The 23,949-nt window shown below is 40.8% G+C and overlaps 1 protein-coding gene across 1 annotated transcript in view; it reads right to left on the bottom strand.

Moving 5' to 3' along the window:
* LOC119729250 overlaps positions 1 to 23,949 on the bottom strand; it is a 191,710-nt gene that overhangs the window by 144,446 nt on the left and 23,315 nt on the right. Inside the window, exons 14-26 of the mRNA XM_038201843.1 lie at positions 22,750 to 22,961; positions 19,655 to 19,788; positions 17,368 to 17,570; positions 15,913 to 16,058; positions 14,618 to 14,800; positions 12,939 to 13,091; positions 10,165 to 10,307; positions 8,820 to 8,890; positions 7,306 to 7,469; positions 6,455 to 6,621; positions 4,179 to 4,359; positions 3,144 to 3,296; positions 582 to 839 (exon numbers count right to left, since the gene is read on the bottom strand). Coding sequence (XP_038057771.1) covers positions 582 to 839; positions 3,144 to 3,296; positions 4,179 to 4,359; positions 6,455 to 6,621; positions 7,306 to 7,469; positions 8,820 to 8,890; positions 10,165 to 10,307; positions 12,939 to 13,091; positions 14,618 to 14,800; positions 15,913 to 16,058; positions 17,368 to 17,570; positions 19,655 to 19,788; positions 22,750 to 22,961 — 2,168 coding nt within the window. The remainder of the gene's footprint in view (positions 1 to 581; positions 840 to 3,143; positions 3,297 to 4,178; positions 4,360 to 6,454; positions 6,622 to 7,305; positions 7,470 to 8,819; positions 8,891 to 10,164; positions 10,308 to 12,938; positions 13,092 to 14,617; positions 14,801 to 15,912; positions 16,059 to 17,367; positions 17,571 to 19,654; positions 19,789 to 22,749; positions 22,962 to 23,949) is intronic.

The following is a 23,949-nucleotide window of genomic DNA, read 5'->3' as shown; positions in this document are numbered from 1 at the left end:
CAAATAATATTATTGATTATGTATGGTCGCGTCAGTGCAACAAGGTCGTAACTTGTTTCTGCAACAAAGTCATATCTCACGCGAATACACTCTGTGCAACAAGGTCACATCGCAAGGTCCATTGGCTTTGTGTGTACATCCAGGTTATCTTAAGTGTGAGATACAACCTTTTGACATTCTGCAACTCGCGTTTCACATACGGCCCATTTGAGGAGATACGACCTTGTTGCACGGACACGACGGTATTTGATTACAGTGTTATATCACTGAGTGTTATTAGAGAGTCAGGCTGGCGTAGCGGAACTTTCCTCACCTTCCACTGCTGTGACCCGGGTTCGAATCCCACCTGGGCCAATATGTGGATTGGGTTTTCAGTCCCTACCTGATTCCGTTGGTTTTCCTCAGAATATTCCACTGGGCTTTTCCTCCCACCACTAAAACTGTAATTTCTTCTCATTGTCTTCTCTCTACAGGTTTCTTCAGACTTTCGAGCTACAGTGCCTAGGGCACTTTTGAGGACTCCTCGGTTTCATTACCAGAAAGAAATTTAAAAATTAACAAAAAACATTACTAGGACCTACCTTCCATACCAGCTTGTAATCATCACAGACCTGAGTCCATTTTGGTAGCGCCAGGGGCCTCTTGGCAAGATAGTTACTAGGGTCCACATAGCCCTCCTTAGCAGCTTCATCAGAAGCTGAAGGATCATCATCAAGGGCGATGTCTAGAATGGCTGCCAGGCGGTTGGGTTTAGAGTTCTTCATGGACATGTGGATGTAGTTGGGTGGTGTGCAGGTTGTAGACCTGCCGACTGTACCCATGACGGTACCAGCTATCACCTTAAGGATGGACAGATTATAGACCAGAATGAACAGATTACAGAGAGATCATACACAAAATGTGCGGCTTGTCACCACAAAATGAATTTAATGTCGGATAAGTGAGCTATTTGTAATTCTGCGGAACAAGCACCATCCAGTGGTACGTAACGTTTTTGAGGGAAAAAGTTCCGTACTCGATCGCCACTTTTTTCAATTAATTTTCTAGCGCCAAAAGTTACATCTTTTATGGTTATTCCTCCACTTTCTCTCCTCTACTCTCACCCTCTCCTTTCCTTAATTTCTATTTATTAATCAGTCAGTTACATGTACTTCATCGAGATTCGAACCTCTTGACACTTGCTTGATACACGAGACTCTTAACCGCTAGGCCGCGCACGATCGCCGTTGCAATAATCAATCTTTGGACGTATTTGAAGTATCCATTGAAATAAACTAAATATTCATGAGAAAATAAATATTCATAATGACGTATTGCACTATCATTGGCAGGCTCATGCGACGTCATGGTTGTTGATGTCATGCGTATAACGTACCGCTGTCTTTTAGCCACTACAATCAGTTTTGACCGGCTGCTTCAAGTTAGTTCTGCACGACGTATGCATCCAAAATGTGCTCTAAAAACACATTTTGAGTAAATTTGTTTCACCTTTACACAGCTTCCTGGATTTCTCTTGGTTCAAATGACAAGGTGAGGTGACAATTAATATGTTTGGCAGCAGATAAATTGACGATCGAGTACGGAACTTTTCCCTTTTTGAGTTGTCATGAACCCCACCCAAGGATCCCTCTTTCCAAGTTGCATTAAAATCCATCAAATTCTGTAGACAAAGAAACATTCGAAGCACATTCCAACAATGACCTCTAATGACTCCTACATGACCGTTGACCTCAGGAATCCGATGACGAATTGTGTCTTCCCACCCAAGGGTCACTGGTCCCAGGTTCATCAAAATCCATGAAAGCATGTAGAAGTTAAACATTTTTTTCAAAAACTTCTAAACTTTAACATACATACAGAGATATGGTTAGACAGGGAAACCGGGATATAGAATTTAGGACTGGTCAGTGTCTCCCAAACCTCTGTTTAGGCGACACAAAAATGGATTAAAAAAAGGTTTTCTATAATACAATAACAAAACTAAGGGAAAGGTATAGGAGGCATCTTGGATTGAGATTCACCTAAAAACGAAGAAAATAGGCTAACCCTTTGAATTGTGGCTTTGTCCCCTCAAACTGCATAGTTCTTGCAACTTTAAGCTCATTTCATGGTGACCTGTCACTGACAAAAATGACTTTAACTAGAGATTCGCGTTTGTTGAGTTACAAACGCAGAGTGGTCGGGCAGACAGCCTTTTCATGCCCAGAAAAGTTAGGAATTACGTATATATAGAACAAAGGATCACGAAATTAAATCCCTTCCAGTACAATCAACTATTTTAATACAAAAATGTATCTTAAACGGTGTAGTAAAATGCTTCTGCTTTTGAGTTATATTTGGATTTTATTGCACTTACGGTAACACCGGAAGTGAAGGTCAAGCGGTTTTGTGTCCGGGACAAAAAATGTTTCTTACGGCATAGTGTACAACCTCATGGAAAAACGAACACGATACTCTATTTAGTTCAAAAGATATAGCGCAAACTATTTTGTCAAAATTTGCTCTTAAATCGCTTGTAATTTGATACCTGATGACGTCATGATGACGTAACAAAATTTATAACATCTTCATAACATGGTTCAAGTTCACACTATGTTTTATGATCATACCATAAACCGTTCAGAAGAAATTTTGCTTTGTTTTGATTCCAAGCTAACGTCTTCATTTTGAATTCACCTAAATTTGACCTTCCGGTAGCCCCAGAAGGAAAGGTCAAACGACTTCGACTTCAAAATCAAAAATGTTTATCAAGGTATTGTCCATAAGACCATAAAGTATGAACGTGATCGTGTATTTTGTTCATGAGTTATAATTCACGGAAAATTGTCATATTTTGACCAAAAATCGCTTGTAATTTGACACCCGATGACGTTGTCGTGACGTCAGAGTAATATGCACCACTTGGGATGAGGGTCGATGTTTATTGAAAGTTATAAGTTCATATCATAAACCGTCTAGGAGAAAACCCGCGGAGAATTATTGTCCGCAAAAAAAAAAAAAGAAAGAAAGACCCAAACAAAGAAGATTTATGAGAACAATTCCAGAGAGTGGTCGGGTTGTGCCCGACCACTCAATGATTCCATCCAAAATGAGAGCCCACCAACGAAGAACCGTGTTTCAAATCAAGTTTCTTTTCTACTTACATTCACTCCCACAGTTTCAGAGATGGTGCGATTGGGCTCGATGTTGTCAATGAAGATCTTGATGTTTCGGAAGGCCCCACCACCAGCTACCAGAGTAACCTGGTTGGGTTTACCGGCACTCTTGAATAGGACGCCTGAAAATGGTGCCACCAACTAAAAACAACAAGTATCCAAAAAATGAGATTACACTAGGATTGGAAAATGAAAGTAAACAGTTTTCCAAGAAATTGTTGTAGACTGTAGATACCTCCTTTTACTATAGTAACGTATGATTTTTATTTCATGTTTTCTTGATTACTATTTTTTACAATTTTAAGGGTGCCAGGATACTTGCTTTTGCAGTTACTAGGAATAAAGGTCTTTTGAAAGACAACACAACGAATAGATACAAGTAACTAATGAAAAACTAGACAATGCACAAAGCTGATAATTAGCTGTTATTCTGTGCAGCAATGTCGCCAACTGCATTTGAATAGGTCTCTCTCAGATAACGTCACTTCCTACAGATTGTCACCTGCATCTGCATATTGGGTGTAAAATTTGTGTGACGTGCATCGGCTGCTGCTCGCAGAACGCAGCTGTGAATTTAGGACTATGAAATACGGACTCATTGGTAGTATTGCGCATGCCTACGTGAGGATTGTGAAAGTTCAACCAATAAAAGGTACAAAGGGACCCGATTTCATAGGAGTCCAAATTTCATGTGACACTGGAAAGTGTTTAAGACTAGCCAGCCGGTATTTAATCAACAATTTAAGACCGGCCACATGACGGGCTCTTGACCAATAGGAATGGGTAAACTGTCTTAGGTATTTATGAATTGAATTTTAATCACTGTGTCTAGAGAACATGTAATCACTTAATTCTACCGAGAGAGTAAAATTTAAAATGCAAGGTATATCACATGTAAATTTCTACATGCAATGTAGGGTCATATTCACTTCTGCCTTGACGGAACAACAGTGTAAAGTGGTTTGCTCGAGGACAGCAAGGTTAAAATGTGCAAATGTTGGTGATTCAGAATGAAATACACACCTTTGTTCCTGCTGAAATTTCCAGATCTACACCTTGATCCTCATAATGTCCAGCCGAGTCAGTCGGGTAGAAACCTCCTGATGCACACTCCCCAGAGCCAGGTTCTCGGTATTTCCTAGGAAATCTCTCGTGGGCCTTAGGCCCAAACAGTTTCATGACAAGAGCTTGAGACTTTTGGTATCTGAAGAGAAAAACCAAACATCTTGACTCTGTCTGGCAACAGGCTTTCACACAAGAGCCAAGCTATGGCAATACGGGCAATTCCAAATACAGAGCGCCACCAAGAGCTTGCAACGGAGAGTTCATTTTTCGCAGTGCATTGTGGCAGATGGTCGACAAATTCGCAGCGCGTGATATTTTTTCCGGTCAGTAGTTTCGTAAGCGTATGATTCAAGGATCTGTCTGATCTTTTCTTTTCATTTTATTAAGAGGGTGTTTTTGAATTAAAGGCGGCAGAACGCTTTTCTCTGATCTTTAACATATTACCTTGAGTTGTCTACTGACATTCGTTCAAATCATGGCAAGTCGGCCATGTTTTGTCGACCGTTAACTTGAACAATTGTGTTTAACTTGAACATGTTGTGTTTTGTTGGTCCTTTATTACAGTACTTTGGTTGTATGTTTGTCCATAGGTAAGGGCACAAAAGCGTCTGCTTGAACCTTATACCTAAATGTTGTTATTTAATCTTACACTTTATTAGTAATCACTGTGTACATAACTATCATATAGTACTACTGAACTTTTTTTTAATTTATACATGATTGTACATTTATTGTAATGAATGACATCATTGAAATAAATGTGACTACTAAAATGTTACAGTGGACTCTGTGGCAAACTCTTGGTGGCGCTCTGTATATGAAATTGCCCTTATTCCGATCCTTACACCAATTAAAGACATCTATAACACTGAACGTCTTTAAGCCCATGTACAAGTGCCATACAGTGAATGCATTTAAACTTCACGTGATGTACACAAAAACATGTTTGAATATGTGCATCTTTCATTTATGTTTATGTGATAGGACATAATGAAAAGTTTGGGGCCCAAACGCGCAAAAGATCAATGTGTGTGAGACAGCTCCATGGCTTGCCCAATTGACCTAGCGGTTTGCATGCCACATGCGACACGCTGGCCACGTGCACTCACACAACTGACCTCTAGAAAGAGAAATTCACCCTCTTTACAACACCGCTACCCCCAGTGTGCTCTGACATTGGGTTTTCAAAGGTCTGTCACAAACGGTCATTTTCTGTTCCGCTCCATAGGCAATTGCCTCATACCCCACATTTTCATTAAAAAAATTATCAGTGGTTTTTCTGCGTTTCCAAGCCAGACATAGATAGACTTAAAGCCAGAAGTATGAATTTTCATAATCTGCAACCCCCAGATTTGTGCGACCGTCCGTTCTGAAGATACAAGGAATTTAGTGTAAAAATGTGCTATCTTTGTGGTCATTTCCCCACGTTAAAGCTTGTGTGGACATTTCCGGTTGAGCAGATGGGCGCTACTTTTCATTATGATGCACCCAATCATAGGCACATTCAGGAGTTTGTAGACAAGTCCTCACAATCACAATCCGTCCACTCTCAAGTCAAGTCATAAGCTATTCAAATAAACTGCTTACTAAAGACACTATTCATCTGACTTGTTAGCGACATCCAATTGTCCTGTGATTGATAAAACTACAACCCAGTGCATGTGGCATAACATCGCAGTGAGCGTATTATTAGTTATCCCACGAATGAGTGGAACACGGAATAATGTAGTGCGTCTGTGTCCCACATACCACAAGGTCGAAGTATGTGGGACACAGACGCACAACATTTTCTGTGTTCCACAAGTGCGAGCGTGATAACAAATTTATCTTCAAGCAAACTTGACGCACAGTAAAGTTGGAACACGCACGCTGTACACAAACTTTTCAGCGGTTATTCTATTGCATGTGCGTGTTGTACGGAATGGCGCTTGCATTTTAGAAAAGCGCAAAACACAGAGTGCGGTATGGACCGAGGCCATGCTACATGGTTATATGTAGCACGGCTTGTTGTCATGGATCGACCAATCAGGATCGAGGATTCCAGTTTACTTGAAGAAAATATGTTGAATGAATGATCTGGGCCTAATTTAGTGGAGCTAGTAAGCAGAAAATATTGCTCAGCAAGCTTCTTGTTCAGCAAACTCAACCAAGAAGCAGTTCAAAGAAATATTCATCACGTTCATTTTGGTGCTTAGTAATCTTGAGTGCTGAGCAGTCCTTCCACACACACTCACCCTTCCTTCAGTGTCTGATAGGCTTCTTTGACAGCATCAACAGTACTGAACACAAGGTCGTACAGCTCAAAGAATGGTTGTAGGAGAGTCACGATGGGCTGTATGGGTTCCATCAAATCTTGGAAGATGGACTCAATCTCATCTTGGACTCGCCTCCTCAATGTGCGCTATAGTTGTGAGAGAAAAATAAAATGTGAAACAGAAGACTGAAATGACAGAGATTGGATCGGCCAGGAAGACAATTGTGGAGCTTGTGTAAACTGTTTGAAATTTGAGTTCAGACCCAGCCAAGGGATCTTACTTCTTGTGTCCTTCAGCAGGACACCTTGCTACAATTGTATCTCTTCGTCACTCAGGAACAAACTGTTGCTCTTGTGGCGGAACTGATTGTCGTGACCTTAGTTTTGACCACACATGAAATATGGTTGTTGAATAATCCAACATAAACAATTACACATCCTTGCTTGTAGAATTGAAGCAACTTGAAAAATACTACGGAATTTGGTGAAAAAATTTGAGTATTGATATCTGACATATTAATTAATGGTACATAAAATACATAACAATTTGGGATGCAAATTGGATGACCATTGTAGCCAATTGTTTGTTTTGGCAGAACTTGTTACATCAGCATGTGACCGGACTAATAAAAAAAATAAGGATTTTTCAGTTAGAAATATGCGAGTGTTTTATGATTTACTTTGGTATTTTAAATTTGGCATTGGATGTGTTTTCTAATTTCAATTATTGAAAATGTCCAAATGTAACTCTCTTGTCAAAAAAGGAATATTGCTCTTGCCGAGAAGTAAATTATTCTTCTTTTCATGCATCCTGAGAGTTACTACCCTTACCGAATCCACTGCTCCCCCTGTCAGCTTCTTGACGGGATCTGAAGAACCCACAATCTCATCCACCCAAACTCTAAGATCTCGTCTGATGTTGCCGAGATGTTCCTTTAATTCTTTCAGCATTTCACCGATGACCTTGGGCAGATCAAACCAGTAGGGTCTCTGACCTGGCAAGCAGATGGAATGCATGGGATGATTCTGGTCACTTGCTTGTGCCTCAGGCTTAACAAAAATAGTAGCGTTTATATCTGACCATGCTCCCACAGAATAAGTCTCAAGGTAGAAAGGGTGCTTACTCTGCAGTTGCAATGGGGACTTTGGAATCATTTTGCTGGGTTGGGTAACATTTGTTACTGACACCAGTGGCACACCAAGTAGTGACTTAGGGGAGGTCTTGGGGGAAAGGATGTTTTTTATCTGATGCTAGGGGCGCCGTTCATGATGCGTACTGTCAATGGCCACGTTTTAGCTCCAGTTTCTGACATTTTCTATTGTGAAATTTACAGCAAGAGTTTAATACTGGCTAGGGCTTTCTTTTCTTTCTCTCTTTTTTTCAAGGGGGGGGGGGAGGGAGAATTGAAGCTTCTGACCCACCACCCACATCATCTTTAATCTTCTCACAGCCTTTACAACCATCTTAAATGCAAACAATAAGAACATACCTTAAATGAGTACCCAGCCCCTTAAGGGGAATGAGTATAATGATTGGGTGCAACTGTATGGAAGTCATTGGTATGGGGGATCTGCCTTGTAGGGGTTCAGGGGCGGATCCGGGTTTGGATCAAGAGGGGAGGGGGTTTAGCTGACAAGCGGAGAGGTTAAGCTGCCAAAAGCTGATTGTAGCAGGCATTTGAAGTGTTTTTGTGTACGATTTTCTTATTTTTTTGTGCCCCCCCCCCCCCCCATGAAGATCAGCCATTGCTTTTCAATTTTTTTTTGTGGTGGTGTGGGTTTCCCGTTGTTTTGTCATATGTGGAGTGCCGTGGCCTCGTGGTTAAGGGCATTGAATTCATGGTCTGCGGGTAAAGCTGCAGGTTGTGGGTTCGAGTCCAGCCTGGGGTTATGGTGCGTGTGCCCTTGGGCAAGGCACTTTGTCACTCATTGCTTCTCTCCACCCAGGAGTAAATGGGTACCTGTGAGGGCAGACATGGTTATGTGATTGAAATAGCTTGCTTGCGCCTAACAGGCAGCATCGAGCTGTATACTCCCCAGGGAGCTGAGATGGTATTTGGAATGTTTTATTGGCCCAATGATCAGGGGTAACAATAATACTGTAAGCGCTGTGATTTAGTTTACTAATAAGAGCGTTCTTAAATGCCGGTTATTAATATATACACAAAACAAGTATATATATTGAGTATATAAATTGAAGTCTGATAACACTGTCAGGGGTTTCTGTGCAATTCAGTGGGTCATTAGTTATTCAAGAAACTATTTCTAATCCCCAATTCATCACAGTTCTGCCAAAGGATTTAACAATCAAAATAATGTAAAAATTCAGTAAAAGAGTGCCTTACCTTCCTTGAAAAAGTTGGCTTCTTCCACCTCTTTCTTGGCATTGATGATTTCAGTAATTGCAGTCTTGATGCTATTAAATAAGGAAGAACATTCAAGATTGGATGATCTGCCTATAATTATAGATATCAATAAAGATGCCTGTTCATTTAATAGTGGGAATGTGGGAGAATATGCCTCTGTACTGAAGACATCACACTTTGTTTATGTGTGCGCTTTTCTATGGGGCTATGAAACCGTTGTCCCCACCAGGCTCCCATAGAAAAGTACACGTGTGAACAAAGTGTGACGTCATCAGTACAGAGGCTTATTTTGCAGCTACACCTTGTGACGTGACCAACTCTGTATACAGTGGAACACCTTTATAACAAGGTCCTTGGGACTTTTACAAATTACCTTGTTATAACAGGTACCTTGTGTAAACAGTATGGAAAAATAAGAAAAACAGAGGCTTGGGACCTAACATTTTGCTTGTTATAAGCGGGATGTTGTATTAACAGTGCTCTTAATAATAATAATATAATAATAATAACGGAGTCTTATATAACGCACGTATCTACCAACAATTAGGTACTCAAGGCGCTGGAAATTATGTCAATTGTTAAAGAAAGGTAAATAAAGTTTATGAGAAATATGAGACCCATTATGTAGCACCTTATAATGGTTTACAAGGTGCTGCGGCGCACATTGCAGCCACTGCCAGAAACACCGGGGCAAACCCCTTCTCTTAGCGATAAGTGTTACTGGGTTCTTTAAGGTGCATTACACAACACACGGGACCTACGGCTTTACGTCCCATCCGAAGGACGAAGCAATAATGGTAAAGTGCCTTGCTCAAGAGCACAAGCACCATGTTCCCACGGTCAGGATTCGAACCCATGCACCACGGCACACGAGTCGAACACCGTAACCATTGGACCCCAGCACCCCACTTATTATAAGGGTTCGACTGTATACCCAGGGTCAGCACGTTCCTGGTGCACATGACCGTTGCTCACAAAATGCATGGATGTTGTTCATAGAAAGTATTTATAAGATGGAATTTTGCATCGGGGTGATGTTAATCAAACTAGGTTTTGCCCTGAGTAAACAGTGTTTACACTGAGTAAACAGTGTTTATACGTCGGTGAAGGGCAAAACCTAGTTTTATTATCATAGAAAGTAACGTACCAAAAATGCTTTGCAATACCTGCTTTTTCCTTCATACAATTTTGTGAAAGGTCTTAGCGGTCACCAGCGAGTGAACAGCAGTACTTATACAATTTACATCGGTAAGGGAAAAAAAAACTTAATATTATTTAACATCTTTCATCCCTGCAATCTCATTTATGAAGTCTGCAAACTTACTTGAGGACTCCTTTAAAGATGTCTCCGATGGTTTTCAGTGGCGACGACAGTAGATTTGCAAGGGAATCTCCAATTGTAGTAATAGCCTTCCAGATCTGCTCTGCTGCCCAGGGCAACGTGACTGTGATGGCTTCATTGACGGCCTGTACAGATACAAATCCATGTCAAGATCCATTTACCTCAACTCCTTATATTGCATTAACTAGTTCACGCCGGGATTATTTTGACAAGAATGGAACAAGGCGCAGTATTACTTTTCACTCGACCTCAAGCCAGGCGAGTTGAAGCCACCACCCTCGGGCAGCACACTCATATTTCTGACCTCGCAGTGTGGCCTCGGATCACTGACAGATACTTCCGGCTTCGCTCCCAGCGTGTTTATCTGTCATCGGTTCCGAATACCGCAAAACTTTTGCCTGTATACACGGCCTCCGGCGCAAACTGGCTAACAAGTGAAATTGATCCTTCATAAACCAACAAATACAATCTCTTTAGCAAAAAGACCAGCACCCGATTTCACGAAGCGCTGCGACGCGTCGCAACTCGAGTTACGACGTGTAACACGTCGCAACTTGCGACGCGTCGTATCTTCCACTTCACGAAAGTTGCGATGTGTTGAACGCGTCGTAAGTTCCTTGACAACGGCTTAAAACACATCGCAAGTTACGATGTGTCTAGTGGTCATCGCAAAATAAGAAGAGTCATTTCTAAGCCAGTTTTATGCCACAAACATGACATTAACGAGATTATAATACCGAGGCAATGTGTGTAAAGTTGTAAAAAGAAAATTCATTGAATAATTATGAATAAGACCGGAATATTAGAGTTGAAATTTCAAAGAAGCTATACAGTCCAATGAGAGCTTGTTTTTCTTCAAAATTGCATCGCACAGCCGCCATTTTGTTTTACGTTTTAACAAATTTCGAGCTGAGATCCGACGATTCTTTGTTGAATATCAGACGACTATTTACTGTACGCTGTCTAAAGACATAAAACAGTCACCGAGTTGTGCTATAAATACACCTACGACGCGTCGCACTTACGACGTGTTTAGTGAAATGGATCGCAGGACGCGTCGCAGCTGCGACGCATCTTAAAGTTACGACGCGTCGCAGCACTGCGATGCATCGTAAGTTACAAAGAGTTTGGTGAAATCGGGTGCAGACCAATTTTGGAGCTTCTAGATACTCCTTTAGATGCAGTTTAAGTCCTTTGATAAGAGATGCACATGTATCAATGATTTTCCCACAATGTCCTGGCTAAATATTGCCCTGAATACACAACATATTGTTTGCTATCAATGTGACAAGTAGTTGGTTTGCTTTGCAACTTCATGACTGACATTTCTTGTTTCATCAGATCAGATGATCCAAAATTTACGTCAATTGATCATCAATGTGTGTAACAGGACCTTAATTGTTTCTTTAAAATACATCTGTGTTTATATAACTGACATACAGATCCTTGTCATTTGATTGGTGGAACTCACATCACGTGGCATTCGTTATTGCTCCCATTCATGCCGCGGCTCAAAAAGTACTTTCCGCCCATAGGGAATGGGAAATACTATTCAACAGTTAGGATCATGATGCGGTATTTGTGTGCAAATGCATGCTGGTGTGCGCGTATTGTTCCAAAGAGCCAACACTACAGCGTTGGGTTAAAACATTTTTGTGAAGGGGGGGGTTTGGAAGAGAGAAATAAATTTTCCTCCAGTTTCGTATTGAAAAAAGTTCAAATATATCAAATGACAAGGATCTATACGTCAGTTATATAAAACAAATATTGAGTGGCTTTAAATTGTGAAATGGGAGGAATATTATCGCTCGGTAAAATGTGGACTTTTCCAGTTCACTCGGCTTCGCCTCGTGAAATGGAAAAGTCCAGATTTTACCTTGCAATAATATTCCTCCCATTCCACGCTGAACCACTCAATATTTGTATAATCATATACCATTCAGCCTTTTGCCTTGTGGCAAATTGAATGCAAATGTACTACATTATTCTACATTCCACTTGCGTTCTTGGAATGACTTCAAGCAAACTCAGACACAGAAAAGATGGAACGCTGTAGACAGTGGTTATCGTATTACACATCTGTGCAGCAGGAATAGCACGATTCAAGTTCGCTTCAAGTTAATATAAGTTATCCGGTGAGCGCGAGTGGAACACGGAATAATGTAGTGCCTCTGTGCCCCACATTTCACACGGCCGAAGGCCAAGTAGTATGTGGGACACAGACGCACTACATTTTGCCATGTTCCACGACCGCGAGTGGGACAACGAAATTATCTTCAAGCAAACTTGACGCACAGTAAAGATGGAACACGCTCGCTGTACAGGAACCTTCAGCGGGTATCTTATTACATGTGCGTGGTGTACAGAATGGCGCGCGCATCTTAGAAAAGCGCAATACCCGGAGTGCGGGATGGACCGTGGCCGTGCTACATGGTTTTTACATAGCACGGCTTGTTGCCATGGATCGACCAATCAGGATCAAGGATTCAAGTCTACTTGAAGATAATTATTATCATCTGGGTTTAGGTCAAGTCCACACAATCCATCAAAAGTTCATCACAAGTCATCAAGCCCGCAGTCAAGCTATTTCACTGAATGGTGGCCAAGGCATTCCTTTGTCATTGTTCCTCCCCTGTCACTTGTTATCTTACTTGTGAATGACTTGTAATTTGGTTTGTGATCGGCGTTTGATTTGACTTGAGACAAGACTTGTGAGGGACTTTGTGATGGACACAACTACAACTTTTCATAATGACCTGGTAGAATTCCATGACATCTGTCTTGATATCACTAAATAACTGAGTAGCCTTGTTGACCACATTAATGACACCTCTGAAGGACGGTGGTAGCTGATCAGGATCAAACTGAGACAGTCTGGACACAGCCTTGGTAGCCACAGATCTCACGTTCTATGTACAGAACATAAATCATTCAAAACGTTACAAGACAATCCTCATAAGCAGTGTAACTTTAAGCCAATTAATACACCTATTTTTATTATTTTATTCAGATGAAACCAACAACACACAAATATAAGAAAACAAAGAGCAGTTGATTTTGTCTGGTATAGCCCAGAAAGCCAATTGCAGAGGCTTGTTTCCATTGGGATCCCTGTTTAAGACTGGCATTTCAGAGTTCTGCGAAACCAAATTTTTCGCAAGATTTCCGAATAATTTAGAAATTAAGTATAAGAACTCTTTGACGATGAAACAGGTTGGAGCTTCTAAGTGAATCAACTGTTGCAGTTCTTCAGACTGATTCCTCAGCTAAGTCAATGGAAAATCTATGTTGGCCAACCGCCGAGTACATGTAGCTCCTAATGCTATTCGGTTAGACACAACTCCAGATGCCAATCTGAAACAGGTGTAAGGACCCATGCAATTAAAGGTAGCATCCATCATTTGTAACTTGTGCATTTTGTTCGTTTGAAGCAACAAAAGTGCCCAAAATCTGAAGAGGGGTGCTGAACAACAAACCTGATGAAGTTTTAGCTCGGTGAATACTGTATCCGCTCCATTCACAAGTACCCCCTCACCGGCAAAGGAAGTACAGTTGGGGGTGCGCGGCCACTGCGTGTACATAGAACAAATCCCCTGGTGTACGCGCGTCACACACAAGGAACGGTAAGCGTCAACCAGCGAAATGTACCGCCCATGGGACGTCGTTGCTAGGTAAAAGGGCGCCCTCTTTTGGTAGCGCACGGAGCTCATATTCCGAGAAAACAATATTCTAGGATCTCAATTTCAAATCAAAAGTTGCTGAGTTATGTTTTGAATTGGGCCTGAATTCAACGTCCAAGACACGTTCTCACTGAGCCGATTACAGCTACGCGATGGCATGCACGAATTAAAGCAATGTCGTTGTGCCAAGGCTTGCGCGCGCTTCGCCGAATAGAAAAATGAACTTCTAACGGAAATTTCCAACGATGCGTCTTTATCGTTGGAAAACGACAGCTTGCCAGAAAGAAATATTTCACAGGGAGTTTAGTCCCATTGCCATCTTTAAACCAAGTATGCTTTCCAACAATTATTACGTCAGTTACTTTTTGGATAGCTGCAAATGATGGACTGTACCTTTAATCTACAGCTGCCTAGTAAAATTACATGCTTAGCCAATGAGCTGAGAACCTGTCACAAGTAAATATATGAACATGACACGTAATGTCATATCAAGGCTCTATTTCAGGCTTAGCGGATTGATATGCTAAGCAAGAAACAGCTGACAACCCATAATATGCACTCAAATTTGCATGGCATTTTGATTGGTAATTCTTTCTTGCAAGGCAAATAATTTATGTGTTTAGCAGCCCCACTCTGTCTTAGAATGCTATGAAACAAAAGCTGGAATTCTGAACTGCTTTTTTTCACGAAGTATGTTTTAAGGGTAATACATTGTAATACAGCCTGCCAACTATGTCTTACATGTACATACTTACAGTAATGTTACTGGGGATGTTCTCCAGAGCTTGAACAAAGTCATCAAATAGCTGAGAGATGCTTATGTCACCGTTGAAGAGACCAACAACAATGTCCACTGCCCTGCGGATGTTTCCAATTACTTGCCCAACGATGAGATCGTATGCTTTGACAAAGTCACTGATGCGCTCCACGCCAAACTCCTGATTGAATCAATACATAGCATCAGATGACATTATGGCCAAACATATAGTAAGTAAAGTCTGTCCCGAGCCAATGTGGCTCATCAGGCCGGCGTTTATCTCCGGTTTCAGTAGCATGAAACGACTGAGAATATTTCTTCTCCCCCTGGATGGGATGCTAGTCCATCGCAGGTTACTCCCCAGCTAATGCCGGTACCCATTTATACTCCTGGGTGGAGAGGAGCAAGTGGGGGTGAAGTGCCTTGCCCAAGGACACAATATATGACCAGCGGCTGGATTCGAACCCCGGACCCTCTGATCATGAGTCACAAACCCTAACCACTAGGCCACACACTCCCCCAAACATATAACGCATTTATTTATTTTGTTTATTAAGAAAGCAATTCGCATGTGAACATTTATGCAACCAAGTCTTGCGTCTTATCGCCCATTGATTTGACTGTATTTATAAAAGCGTGCAACAGTCGTGTAACGAAAAAAAGGACAACTAGACTCATGTTCTTGTTATACATGGTCTTAAATAATGGTCTTGTTATACATTGTACTTGTCACCTTCTTAAATTTTTATTGTCTTTTCTATCATTCATTATATTAATCTATAGGTCCTTCATATGCCATTTTTTCCTTAACACGTATCTTTTGCTTGATTAGTTTTGTTCTTAGGTTTTAATGCTAATGTGCTTGTATTTATATTATTTTATCATTAATAATATTAGTGTAACAATATGTAATTTCTAAAGGTTTTTCATATTTGTGATTAAATTTTGGTTTTTTGTTTTTTGTTTTGTTAATGATTGTTAAGCGCCTTGAACGTCATTTTGAAGGATTTGGCGCTATATAAGAATATTTTTATTATTTTATTATTATTATTATGTTTGTGGACAAAACACAGGGCTGTTTCGGTAACTTTTTGTGACACGTGGACATTTAAGTTTTAGGTATAGGTAATGCTATCATACATGTAAATGAGATTTGGAGGTTTGAATGGTGAAGTCAGCAAAATAAGTAAGTTGCACTATGGTCCAATCACAAACTTAACCACCATGAATGTTGCCAATCCATCTAAAATATGTGAAAACGTGACACAAAAGATACGACAAAGCTAAATGTACCTGCAGTATGTTGAGGTTATAATCAATGTAGCCATTGAAGCAGAATCGAGCCCGAGCAATGTCCAATGAAAACCCAACAAGCCCAACGACAACTGTTGCATAAGCCTCGTCTAATAGATCCACGCTCAGGTGACCACTCAATGGAGCTGTCAGACACAAAAAAGAAAAGTCAAGGGCTCATTTCGTCGATTGCACCACGAACCAACGTATCGCATTTTTTTGTGTTTCGAGAAAAAACGATTTAAAGTTGGTCACTATTTTGTTGGCTCATTCCATATACTCCCTGTGTAAGAATTCAAGCTGTTTCGTTTTTGCTATTAAGTTATAGTTTGAACTTTATTGTATGCAATTCGTGTGCATCTGAGTTGCTTAGTTTTTGAGAAATTCATTTCCAAAGTTATTCCTCACTGAAACAGATTTTATCATGTTTATCGTATGTCATACAGCACGCGTAATAGTGGCCATGTGCCAGATACGGAGATACATCGGTTCGTGAAACGCTAAATTCCAATTTTTCATGTCGACGCTCCTTTGTGACGTCATAGCACTATGGGAATTAGCGTGTAAACCGGCATATCGGGATACGCCACTTCGTGGTGCAGCATTTTTCAATTTTTAGAGATACGCCACACAGTCTAATTAGCGTTCTTAGTTAATTAGAACTCCGATCGGAATGAAACGTTCTGAGAATGAGCACTTTGATGAAATAATAACGTTAATGACAAAAACTCAATTTGGCAAAAAATCGAGATACGCTGGTTCGTGGTGCGACCGACGATTTGTTTTGTACAAGGCTTATCTTTTCGTAAAGCACAATTGACATCATACACTGTACCTCTGTAATTAAGTCACTCACAAGTCCAATAACAAATTTGAGTGACTTGTGACCGACTGTAGCGTCCATCATTTGTAATTTGTGCATTATGTTGCTTTTTGAAGCAACAAACGTGCTCAAAATCTAAAGAAGGGTGCTGAACAACTAACCTGATGAAGTTTCAGCTCACTGAATGCTGTATATTCCGCGGAAACAATATTCTAGAATCTCGATTTTAAATCAAAAGTTGCTGAGTCGTGTTTTGAATTGCGCCCGAAATCAGCATCCAGAACATGTTCTCATTCAGCCGATAGCAGCCACGGGATGTCACGCACTCAACTGATGAATTATAGCAACCGCGCGTACACGTGCATCGGTTCAACGATCGCGCACACTTCGCCGAATTAAAACAAACTGCTAGCAGAAATTTCCAAAATTGCATCGTTTGTAAATGGTCTTCTTTCATTGTTTTCTTCAAAATGACAGCTTGCCATAATGTACCTTTTCTGTAATTACACAATGTCCCACAGGTGCTTTTTCTTAATAAAACATTAGGTTACAACATTCTACAACCACCCCCCCTTTCACAAATTAACACCAAAAGAACGTGAAAAATGCTTGAAAAAGTCTGAAATACGTACAAATCTTCAAGTCAAGTTCATTCCTAATGGTCAAGCCAAACTCAGCCCCAGTCTTTGTGCTGCCGATGAGCTTTTTCCAGTAGATGGAGGGACTGGCCAACTTGAATTCAATTCCTTCCCAGAATCCTCGTCTCACACGATGTCTAGAGGGCACACTCACTGCAGTGGTTGCTACATCTTGGGAGGAGTTGACGGCAGAATATCTAAAATGGAAATAACAATGGTATTTACAAATATCAGATAATTATATAATATTGGATGGCTTGGAGGTGGATACAAGAATATATTGCACGAGCTATAACAATATTGCACAAGTTGAAGACGAGTGCAATATTGTTATAGCAAGTGTAATAAATTATAACACCCACGTAGATCCTTGTCATTTGATTGGAGGATTATAGGTCATGTGGCATTCATAAATCAAACCACTGCACGGCCGACGTCATAGACCGAACATTTTTGGTTCCATTCTCGGTGCATTTTCGTCCCATCCCTTTTGATCTATTGCACGCTAGATCACATCATGCGTTTTATACAGCAGTACAAAACGCCCTCCATTGACAAGGCACTACCATTCAAGCACAATGGCAGATGTTCCAAACAATTTTGTGTTGTAAGATGGAATTTTGCGTCTGGGTGATATAAATTAAATTAGGTTTTGCCCTTCACCGAAGTTTAAACACTTTATACTCACAACACTGAGTATACATACAGTGTTTAAACGTCGGTGAAGGGCAAAACCTAATTTAATTTTGTGTTGCTTAACGACAAAGATATTGTGGAATTAATTCATGCCTCGAACACTACAAATACAACTTTAGAAACAAATTAAACTTGCTGTTCGCGAACTAGAATCTTATGCGAAGTATGCTGGTACTTCTTTGGAAGTAGTAGAAGCTTTAATACAGCCATGCAGAACTTGACCAGTTTGTATAGCGATTTTATGGCGGTCTAAGAAGAAGAGAATAGAATTTTATTGTCATTTGTATATAAAAAACATACATTGAAATTCATTATGGCGTTGCGAGCTGTTAAAAAAAAATATATATATAAATACATATATACATAAATCAATGAGTAAAATGTGTTAATAACGACTTATTACTGATAAAACACCTTATACAATTACTATTTAAAAAATGCATTGATACTCAAAACCGAATAAATTAATACTAAAACGTTAAAACTATATTAACACTTGTTCATTTACTAGACGTACTGCACTGGGATAAAAACTGTTGAGAGTGTGATTGGAATTAGCCCGGATTGTTCTGTAAAGTTTGCCTGTTCTCATCAGCTCAAATAAATAACTAGCAGGATGGAATTCGTCATGAATGATTGACCTAGATTTCTTCAGTACACAGGACGCATACAATTTGTCTAATACCGGAAGCTCACAACCGATTATTGCACTGGCAGTATTAACTACACAATTGAGACGTCTCCGGTCATCCACCGTGGTGTTGCCGTACCAGACAGCGATTGAGAGTGTCAAAACACTCTCAACCACTACCCGATAAAACTTCACCAACAGACCTTGGCTGACACAGAAACTCCTCAATCTCCTAAGAAAGAACAGACGTTGCTGGGCTTTTCTAACAATGACGTCCACATGAGTCACCCATTTCAGATCATTGGATATATGTACACCTAAAAATTTGAAAGAGTCAACAATTTCCACTTCAGATCCATTGATACTCAAAGGCTGAATGACAGAGGGATTTCTTCTAAAGTCAACGATTAATTCCCTGGTCTTGTTAACGTTAACGTTAAGGAGAGACGACAGAGCGTTGTATGCAAAGAAGTCCATGCAAGCAATCCGTTATGGGCTTCATCGCCACTTTCTCTCAACAAAGGATTTGGACGTAACAAAAACTGATACTTTTAAAGAGAGCAACAGGGTCTGCAAGACCATGATGGTTAAGCTGAAGCCAGAGGGAGCTGTAAGTGTAGAAGATATGGCAAAGATCTTAGATTCACTGGACATAACAACTGCCGACGGCCTTCATATTGATATCATGATCTATTTTCCAAATAGAGGCAGAGAAAATCTCCGCAATATGAATGCTTCTGACTTTGTTCTTCATGTTGATGAACAAAACTTCTGTTACATTGTTCATCCTGATTCACTCACCAAATCCAGACATGAAAACAAATATGAAGGCTTCAGCGGCCATATGTGTGAGATACCAGGGTATCTCAGTTGTTGGCACCTTCTGAAAGTAAGCCTTCATGTTCACAGAGTTTTATTGTTCAAATGTGGGCATAACAGTATTCCTATACTCACTCTTCTGGGGTGACAAACTTGGAGAGATTTTGGTCACCGCCCATCGGGTGATTCTTGTAAAGCAAGGATGCCTCATATCTGACATGCTCATTCTCATCTTCATCTAAGGCTGACTTCAGCAGAATCCCTGCTGCCTGTGAAGATAGGACCAGGAGACAATTTCTTTGCGCTACTTGAACACAGAAACTATTTAAAAGCACAGAAAATATTTACTTATTAACTAAAAGAGGTTATCACTTAAAATGCCATAGTGCTTTGCCCAGCCCATAACTGGCCAAGCAATACTTTCTGCTCCAGAACTCCACAAAATTGGGCCCAGGTGACACAGACTACCCATTTATAGGAATGTCTAGTGCAGCCGAGTAAGGAGAAGAGAGAGACACACGTTGCTCATGACATACATGTATAACCCTAACCAAGATCTCACATCAAAAATCCGCTCCAAATTTTAACAGGAGACAATACCCCGGTATTCAAAGGATTAGTTTGGCTTCGATAAGCTTCCTGTTGAGCAATGCATATTCAAACTCCTCCTCATCACCTACCAGTTTATCAACGGAACAGCATCCCATTACATGCAACAACTCATATCGCCATACAAGCCTTTGCGCCAACTACGTTCTAGTGATGCGCACTTGCTTGTGGCTCCATCTTCAAGGTTGAAGACTTATGGGTTTTTTTGTTGACAGAAGTTTTTTCTGTTGCAGCCCCTCGTCTATGGAACAGTCTGCCAATGGCGATGAGATGACAACCTGACACCGACTCTTTCAAATCTTGTTTCAAAACTTACCTCTCCATTCACGCTTATCATTCATTGTCTCAGACCCCAGCGCAGTGAATAGGTTTTCCTAAATACCAGCGCTTTATAAGTTTTTATTATTATTATTATTATTCTGGTGTTTTCGGGAAAATCCGACCTACCTTATTTCTCAAAGACTGGATATCCCAATTTTGCTATGTATGAAATTGAGTGTGATTACAATACGCCTGCAGGCTTCATGTAACAGATTCTGAGTGTTATACCAACTAAAATTACAACGTAAGTATGCACAAACCTGACCCAATTGACTTAGAGTATACAGGTGCACTTTCTTCTGGCGATTGCCAAGTTTTGTGTTTCATATTATTTACTAGACGTACATGTACTTCAAAGGTCTGAGTCAGAGAAAATTCACATTATGACAAACGTTTACAGACATGACAGAGAAAATGTTGAAAACCCTGTTTGTGTACATCTGGCGTGGCAGTGTCTTTTTGCCTTGCCCCTTCATATTTCCAGCAGCGAATATAGCCATCAAATTTCGAGCCAAATTGTCAACATTAGACGAATTCAATATTGGGTTTTGCCGTTCACCGACATATCTGCTAGTCTGAGTATCACCCGTTATCTATGGAGCCAAGTCTCCTGTATAACGTCTGATATGTCAAAGCATGCAGATTTAGGGACCGTGACCATTCAGCCCCGGTATGAAAAGGGCCCCCCGGTAAGCTCGTCCCCTCCCAAGAAGTCCTTTCATACCGTCCCAGCTACCAGCCCAGGAGCTGGTCCGGTTGCTAATCAGGAACTCCTCTATCCTGGGGTCTATTGTTTGCAAGTATTGACACATGTAATATATCCCAGAAGAAACCTGCTTGTGGTTTTCATCTCTCAGCGCGAAACAACAGAACACTTTCGTCGGCACAGATCAAAACCCCTGCCTTGCGGTTTCGCGCACAATGGGACCGTAAATTAAAAAGGCGTTTGGAAGGATTTTATCTTTAATCCGGTAAATCTGCTATTGTTCTGCTCTGGACGTTATCTGAAGGGCAATAAATTGATTCGCCTGACTGACTTCAAAACCTCTGGTCAGACAGGACCATGTACCGGACGAGACTGGGCTGAAGACCGGACAGGCTCTGGACCGGACGAGGTACCGGGGGGCCCTTTTCATACCAGGGCTCAATGGTCACGGTCCCTTATGCGATCTCGTGCCTGAGCCCATCGGAGTCGACTTGACAAAATCGTGATGTCATTTCACTCCCAAATCAGAACTAATACTGTGATTGGTCAATTCGAATGCAGTGTTTTGTAATGCAACAACAGCCGGGCGCGTGTTATCCATGTCTATGACGCGACAACGGGTGAATGACCGAAGACCCGATATAGAAGCGCCCGCTGATTGGTCAAAATTTAGAGGTCAAGATGCGGTTGTCTTGCATAATTAATCAGCGAATTTGCTCACATGTAATAGACCATGGCGTACACCATGGTCTATACATAGACTACATATCTCCATCACCCCGATGCAAATTCCTTGTTATTAACAACATCAGACTGGCGCTGCATAAAATGCATCTAGTTTCAGACTTGGCGATCCTAGCACACACACATTTCAAGCACCTTTCCAAAAAGACACCAGAGTGACTGGAATGTTGACTAGCATGGCAATGACTTGATGTTATATGATCAAAATTTTGAATCCAAAAATTTATTTGCATAATAAAAACTCAGAAAAATGTAAGTTTTTAATGTAAAGCTGGGTGAGCATTTATATTTCACTTTTCAATGATTTTTTCAACTAGAAGTGTGCAATCTGGGCCCAAGTGTCCCAAAAACACATTGCAAAAGTTGGCCCCCTGAGTAACTATTCTGGATATATAATGTTAGGTTAGACATAAAAGGGTATACAGTGAAACGCCACTATATCGAACATCGCAGGATCCACAGAAATTGTTCGTAATAGCGATCATTCGGTATAGCGAGTTTAAGCTGCTGGTGCTCCGGTACTCACTTTCAACAAATAGCACCCTTCAGAACTTCACCCTGCATGCCCTGGTAGTTACTGAAAGACGACTTGAACATGTGCCAACTATTTTTTTAGCTTACTACCTACAGCAATGGTGGTTTTTCCTTTCTATTCCTTGGGAAAATAATAGCCACTTGTCACTCTTACGTTAACAATTTTCAACAACAATGTTTGGTACATTTTGTAGACAAAAATCGGGAGCCAAGGATGATGTTCAGCATTGCCGAATGTTCGGTATAGCGTTGTTCAGTATAGCGACATTCCACTATATACAGTCTGGTCATTCTACAGAATAAACATTTTGTTCACCGTGTCATGATGGTAGTCTCTCATGGAGTGTAAGCCAGCCCTTTTCAGCAGTGGATGAGTAGCGCTGTGGTTGGTATAGCTCTGGATGTGAGGGAAGGAGCGATGCAGCCCAGCATTGCCCAAAGCTTCAATCAATGCCACCGTGTCATGGTGAAACTCCTCTCGTTCATCCTCAGTCAGAGACGTCAAGGTCTTCTCATAGGCCCAGGGATCTGAGGTCAGAAATGAAAGATGAGTAGTTTATCATTATTAGGTTTTGCCCTTTACCGACGTATATAAACACAGTATACTCAGTGTGTTACCTCCCAAGTGAAAGTTGGAAAAATCACTCGGGAGGGACTTGAACCCACGACATCCTGCTTTCTAGTACAGACGTCTTACCACTAGACCACCGAGCTTGCTAGATCAGTTGGTTGGTTCGAATCTGATGTACATGTAGTAGTACTGCATTTAAATATCATAAGATGGAATTTGCATCAGGGTGATGTAAATCAATATTAGGTTTTGCCCTTCAACGATGTATAAACACTGTATACTCAGTGTGTTACCTCCCCAGTGAAAGTTGGAAAAATCACTCGGGAGGGACTCAAACCCACGACCTCCTGCTTTCTGATAGTTTAGTTTAACAGTAAACCCCGAGGGTATTTTGTGAACATGTTGTGCCCAACACTACAACCTGCAACACTTGCCAAAATGACAGGTCTAAGTTTCTGCAGAGTCTATAGTCACTAAATACATCAGGATACATAGCGATGATGTTTGCTGACTCACCATGTGATAATAGATCATGTTTCAGTAATCTTACAATGTAATTTTCCAGCATATTCTTGGTTTGACAGAACCGGTCATAAAATGTTGACCAGTGACCAAGAAATTTCCAGAAAGTCTGGAATAAATCAAAATGCCTTTAAAAGTGAGATTATCATTGGAAATGTGGTTTCTGGTTAGGAACTGCTAATTACCTACAGATAATGTCAATTCGCCAACTGAACAAGTCCAAATATTTTAATATTCACATACAAAGTAACTGCCTGTTGAAGTTTCTCAACCACAATTTAACCCTAACTCCCTAGGCATTTTTGCTAGGATGCAACCTCCAAAACCCTCCGTTATTTCTTCAATGTGGTCCTCGTCTGGAGGGGTGACCACTGCCTCAATCCTGCAAAAGGCTCCGGCAATCATTGTCAACATATTGAGGCA

The sequence above is a fragment of the Patiria miniata genome, unplaced genomic scaffold (assembly GCF_015706575.1).
Source record: "Patiria miniata isolate m_02_andy unplaced genomic scaffold, ASM1570657v1 HiC_scaffold_1, whole genome shotgun sequence".
Taxonomy (NCBI): domain Eukaryota; kingdom Metazoa; phylum Echinodermata; class Asteroidea; order Valvatida; family Asterinidae; genus Patiria; species Patiria miniata.
Note: the sequence above shows the minus strand (reverse complement) of the source record. Positions and strands in the feature narration are given on the sequence as shown.